Source organism: Gallinula chloropus (assembly GCF_964237585.1).
Source record: "Gallinula chloropus genome assembly, chromosome: 20".
Lineage (NCBI taxonomy): Eukaryota > Metazoa > Chordata > Aves > Gruiformes > Rallidae > Gallinula > Gallinula chloropus.
In genome coordinates this window covers 10,050,732-10,056,869 of record NC_140105.1, presented here as the reverse complement: position 1 = coordinate 10,056,869, position 6,138 = coordinate 10,050,732, and the positions used below count along the sequence as shown (strand labels likewise).

General features: G+C 66.0%; 1 protein-coding gene across 1 annotated transcript; it reads right to left on the bottom strand.

The window, feature by feature from the left end:
- Positions 1-2,724: 2,724 nt before the first annotated feature.
- On the bottom strand, positions 2,725-3,968 carry SOCS3 (suppressor of cytokine signaling 3). The gene is made up of 2 exons (XM_084273563.1): positions 3,907-3,968; positions 2,725-3,452 (listed from the first exon to the last, which is right to left on the bottom strand). The coding sequence occupies exon 2, from the start codon at positions 3,381-3,383 to the stop codon at positions 2,754-2,756; it is 630 nt and encodes a 209-aa protein (XP_084129689.1). The 5' UTR covers positions 3,384-3,452; positions 3,907-3,968; the 3' UTR covers positions 2,725-2,753.
- Between the last annotated feature and the right edge of the window lie 2,170 nt (positions 3,969-6,138).

Sequence of the window (6,138 nt, the reverse complement as noted above, 5' to 3'; positions counted from 1 at the left end):
CCCTCCCTGAAGGGCAGCTGCCCGATTCTGTCCCACCGTGGCGTGCTGTGAAGCTCCTCACTCTGCCAGGGGGGCTTGGGGTGCTCAGCATCCCCGTGTCCCCCCACCCCAGTCCCAGTTCCCCATCCCCTGCTGTGCCTTATTCTGCCTGAGACCTACTCCAGCACCCCACGTTGTGCTGCGAGCGCAGTAGGGCGATGATCCCCACCAGCCCTGAGATGCTGTGCCCCGCGGCACTGCTCCCACCCTGCTCCCTGGCACAGGGCCGGGAGTCACCGGTGCTGCCGGGAGCCCTGACGTCGGGGATGTGCCTCGGCAGGGCCTGGCGGGCGGCCACCCGTGCGCATGGACATTCCTCACATAGCACCGGCGGGCGTCCGGGCAGGCCGCGTGGTGCTTCCTGGCAGCCCGCGAGCCACAGCCCAGAGAGCAGCACCAAAATAGTCGCTGGGAGCATGCTGGGCCTGCGGCCCGAGCGGGTACATTCACTGTCCTTGTGCTCCCTAAGGGAAGCATTCTCCCAGTGGCTGCCCTTTCCTGGGCGGGAGCACAGTGCATGATGCCTGGCATGATGCCCATGGTGTGGGGATGGGGGTGATGGAGGAGAGGTGCAGGGCGCTGCCCCCCACTGAACGCAGCTCTCTGGCCAGGCACCACACTGCCCTCCAGCCAGGGCTGGGGGTTGACACCCAGGCTGGCTCACACCCCCACAGCCGGTGCCTGTGAAGGCACCAGTACAGGACTGGGAGACTCCGGGGGAAATCCTCCTCTTCTTGCCCTTTCTCACGCATTTGTCTGGGCAGGATGGGGTCTGCAGGGTGGGGGTCTGCACAGGGCAGCCCAGGTGCCTCAGGAATAGAGTTGTGGGGGTGAGCAGGACGTCGGCTCCCCTGTACAACCCTCCCTGTCCTGAGCCCACTGCACTCGCAGGGGAAGCACCACGAACCCTCTTCTAACCCCGCACCCCTGTGTCCTGCTTGTGCAGCTCTTCATCCCACCTCACACCACCTCCCGCTCCCAAATGTGTGCTGGGGGCAGGACGGGAGGCAGCACAGCCTCGCTGCAGAGCACAGCACGAGCCCTGCGGAGCCGACCCTTAGCCACCAACTCAGCCCCTCCATGCCCAGGATGATGGGCTGTGTCCCACGATCCAGGGACAGCTTGTGGCCGCACCACATATCCAGAGCTGGGAGCAGGTCCTGTCCCCACGGCACCTCCCAGCTTGGCACAGCCGGCAGAACAACATCGTGGGGCTCAGACATACCTGAGCGCTGGGGTAGCGCTTACGCATGCCGGGCTGTGAGTCACCGTGGAGGGATCACCCCAGCACTGAGCGGCTCCAGGAAGCCAGCGCTTATGTGGCATAAACACCATCCCAGCATCACAGCGTCCGGCAAGAGATGTGAGTCAGGCCAGAGGGGTGGGGTAGGGGGGGGCCCAAGCAGCCTCATGGGTCCAGGGGAGGAAACAAACCAGATCTGGTAGGGTTTTTTTTTTTTTTTCATTAAAAAATAGTGCTCTTTATTATAAATTATGGAAACATTTCCTTTTTGAATATAAATATAAATATGTGCAAAGTTTCATCTGAGTTTTGTTTTGGTTGAATTTTCAAGCATGGTTTTTGCTCAGCCCTCAAGGCTGGAGGTGAAGATGGAATCTTTATAAAAGACAGTGATTCACGTTGGCCTGTAAACATCCCTTTGGTTAAAAATAAAATAAGAATAAAAAAAAAAAAAAAAGAAGCCAGAGAAAGAAAAAAAAAAAACACCCAACCACTTCTCCGAGAGGCTGCAGAAAAGCGCTCACGAGACGCCGTGCTCCGTGGGATCCTCCCATGGAGCGTTCCGTGGGAGTTGTGTCCCTGCAGAGCAGCGTGGCCGGGGGGTCTGTGGGGAGCAAAGAGGTGGGATGCAACACTCGGGAGTAATGGTCCAGCGGCAGCACCGGCTCCCTGGGATGCTCCTTGCAGACACAGTTACCGCAGGACTCTCGGCAGCATCAGGACGCACCGTTTCCCTCCTGGCTTCGTGGCATGTCACCGGGACCGTTCTCACGCAGCGTCACCAAACGATGTGCAGTAACCCAGACCACGGGATAGGGAGAATATTAAGGCTTAGTCCCCCCCCATGGAAAATGGCAGCGAGGGGAAAAAGGCAGCGACCTCCAAGTGTGGGGGCCTGGTGTGAAAGGAGCTTCCACCCACAAGGAGGCAGCAAGAGGTAAAGTACAGTACGGGCAAAAACTCTTTCCCCTTAAAACGGAGGAAAAGCGATCAGGCACTAGCTGGACTCCAGTGCTTTCCGTTCTCTGGAGGGGTGCTCTCACCAGGACATCCCCCCCGGAGTGGTCCCGCCGCAGCAGCAGGGATGCGGCTGTTGGGGCACACGTTCCCCCCCATGTCACGGGTGCCATCCCGGCCGCCCGAGCCCGTGGGGACTTTGCAGACAGGATCTCCCCAGCCATAATGGGGAGGCCGCTATGCTGGGCACACTGTAACATCCACAGTCTCACTGAAGCAGCCTCTTTCCCTGCGGAGAGGGGGTGTTGCGCTTCCTTGGGGTGTCCCTCCACCCCAGCACAAAGGGTGCCACCCTGTGCCAACCACAGCCCTGGGCAGCTCCCCCCAGTCCTCTCCTCTCCTTCCCAGAGGGAGAGGCTTGCTGTGCCCTGCGAGACCCCATGCCGGTGGGGCGTTGTGCGTGTCCCCTGCTCTCTTGTGCTTGTAGCGTGTAACCTCGCTCCGGATGGCCCTTTTAGAGGGGGGCATCGTACTGGTCCAGGAACTCCTTGATGGGGGCCGGCAGCTGAGTCATCTTCTCGTAGGAGTCCAGGTGCCCATTGACGGTCTTGCGGCAGAGGTGCTGCAGGGTGGAGACGCTGGAGGAGAGCGGGCGGCTCAGCACCAGCGGGATCTTTTCGCCACCCGAGTAGATGTAGTAGGTGCGCTTGGGGTGCAGGGCTCCCCCGGGCTGCTCGGGGACAGTGCAGGGCGCAGGCGGCATGTAGTGATGGACCAGCTTGAGGACGCAGTCGAAGCGGGGCACGGGCTGGCTGCTGCGTGGGTCGCTCTGCAAGGAGAAGCTGCCACCCTCACACTGGATGCGCAGGTTCTTGGTGCCCGACTCCGTCTTGACACTGAGGGTGAAGAAGTGCCGCTGGTCTGAGCTGTCCCTGATGAGGAAGGTGCCGGCTGGCTCAGCGCTCAGCAGCACGTTGGCTTCGCCTCCCGTCACCGTGCTCCAGTAGAACCCGCTCTCCTGCAGCTTGCGCACGGTGTTCACCACCAGCTGGTACTCGCTCTTGGAGCTGAACGTCTTGAGGCGCAGGCTGGTGTCGAGGGGGCGGCTCATCCCGGCGGCGGGGAACTTGCTGTGGGTGACCATGGCGCAGGGAGCCAGCTTTGCGCGCCCGGGTGCTGCTGCTGCCAGGAGCAGCGGCTGCTACACCATCACCTGCGGCAGAGACAGCGGTGAGCCACGGCACCCCCGGCTTTCCCTTCCCCTCCCGAGGCGGGGGGGGCACCGGCATCCCCGGGTGCAGGCTATCGCCCCTTCCCCCGCACGGCGCCGGCATCCCCAACCCCGGCGCTTCCCGGAGGGGGAAACCGGTATCCCCGGTGCCCGGCACTCCCCGCGGTGCACGGGCATCCCCGGTGCCTGGCTATCCTCTCGCCGCGGGGCACCGTCTCCGCTGGCCCCCGATTGCCTCCCTCGCCGAGAGCGTGGGGCGGGGGGGGGAAGGGAATGAACGACACACAGCGGCATCCCCGGTGCCCGGTTATCTCCCTCCCGAGCGGGGAGCGGGACACGACACCGGCATCCCCGGCTGTCCCTCCCGGTGGGATGCACTGGTCCCCTCCTCTCCCTCCCGGAGCCCGTCCCGGTCCCTCCGCGGGCAGCGCCGTACCTGGGGCGCGGGTGTCGGTGCCGGGGCCGGTCTCGGTACCGGAGCCGGTGCGTGGCGGCGGGCGGCGACAAAGCTGCCGGGGCCGCCCGGGGAGGCCCTCTTATAGCGGGCGCAGAGCCCGCCCTCGGGTTCCTGGAACTGCGCGGCTTCTTGTAACGCTCCCCGGCGCCCTCCCGCCGCCCCGCCCGGCCCGGCCCGCCTCGGCGCGCCGCCAGCCACCGCCGGCCCATTCCGGGCAGCGCAGCCACCCCCTCCCGCTCCCTTTCACGCTCTTTCCTTCTAAGAAGAGGAGAGTCCCGGCCGGCCCGGCCGCGGGCCCCCCCCCCCCTCGCCGCACCCCGCGCCCTCCCCTCCCTGCTCTTCCCGCCGGGAGAGCCGGGCTCGGCCAGGCCGGGTTGCCCCGACCTGGGGTGTGGGTAGAGCCGGGCCTGCCGTGCGCCTCTTTACCGCACTCCTTCTCTCCCTCCCCCTCCTCCCCCCCCACCCCCCCACCCAGTGCAGGGCGGCCACAGCCCCCTCCCCGTGCTGTGGGACACCCTGGCTGGGGTGGGAGTGCTGCCCACTGGGGACCCCCGGGGGGTGACAGCTGGGACCGGGGACACCGGTGCCCCAGGAGGGTCCTGTGAAGCCCTCGTGCCTCTGCCCGGGGGGCTTCTGGACCCCAGTTGGGCTCACAGTGCTCAGGGGGTTTTGGTTTGTCAGGGTCTGGTGAGAGGGGCTGCGTCATGTGTGGGGAAGCAGATCTGGCGTCCCCTCACCATTGGCCTTTATTTCCACGGCAAGGGGCTAGGCTGCCATGGCCTCGGAGCTAATCCCTGGGGGGAGACCCCCCCCTCGGTCTGCACACCTGGGGAAAAGGGGCACATTGTCTCCCAAAGCTGCACTGGGGGTACCAGGAGCCAGGCAGGTCAGCAGTGGCTCAGCCCCACACCCAGACGGCCGTGCCCAGTGAGGGCTGGTGGTGCCAGTGGTTCCGATGGTGCCTGTGGCTGGCAGCTGTGGCCAGTGCTGACTCTGGGAGCCCTGGGATGCTCCGTGTGGTTGGTGCTTTGGCACCTGGCACGGCCGAGGCGCCTGTCTGTGTAGCCACCGTGGGCTGTTGGGAGGCCACTGGGAGGCTGAGAAGCCAGGGCCCCCCTTCCCTGGCTGCAAGTCCCCCACACCATTGCAGGGCTCTGTCCCAAAGGGGTTTCCTCATCGCTTTGCCCAGCCTCAGGCCTGGCAGCCGGAGCCAGCAGCCGCGGTGCCAGTGCCCTGGGAGAGGACAGCGCTCGGCCCCGCAGAGCTGGCAGCCAGCATAGCTGAGGGGGGCCCCGGGCCCCCCCTTTCCCACCTGGTTTCTCTGCATTTTCTCTTGGCAATTATCAGTTTCGACCTCGAAAACAAACCAGACTTTGTCAGTGGATTTTATTTTAAATAGTTTAATTTGCCCTGAGGAGCTGCGCCGCTGCCAGTCAGGAATAAACAGCAGAGCGGCAGTTCTGGGAAGTGAGGCTGCGGTGAACCAGCTGGTCTGAAATGCAAACGAGCTCTGGAGCTCTGCCTGCGGCGGGAGTGGTGAAACACGGGGGAAGGGACGGGGAGGGGAGCGGGGCGGGAGGCTCCGGACGGGGGCCGCCACCGGGGCCGGGTGGGTGGGGGCTTCGTGCCCCCGCGGATCCCTCAGCCGGGGCTGGGCGGTGGGACCCGCACCCTCCCCACCCCCCCCAAACCTTCCTTCCCCCCTTGGGCTCCGCTTCGTCCTGCCCGGTGTGGGGAACCGCGGGGGCCGCCGCAGCCGAGGCTCAAGCCCTTCCCTGTCCCCGGGGGGCTGCCCTGCCAAGGGCGGGCGATTCCGCCGCGAGAAGGGGCCGAGAGGGACGGGGGGAAGGCGAAGGGCTGCACGGGATCGGCGGGGGAAGGGCTGGCGCTGCCGGGACGGCGGCGAGGTGCCCGGGGCGTGTGTGAAGCGTCTGCGCGGGCAGCGGGGAACCCCCGACCCGGCGAGACCGGACAGCGCGGCCGGACACCGAGCCCTTCCCGGGCCCCTCCGGCGGCGGCAGCCTCTGCCTTTGGAGCGGCCTCTCCGTGCTGCCACCGCGGGCTCTGTGCTCAGCGGGGCCCGGCGGCCGGGGCTCTGCGGGCACCCAGCGCCGACGGCCGGGCCGGACCCGACCCGGGCTCCCGCGGACGGCCCCGGACCGGGGGCGGGCCACGCGCGTTAGCGGGGCGGAAACGGAAGCCTCGGCCGGG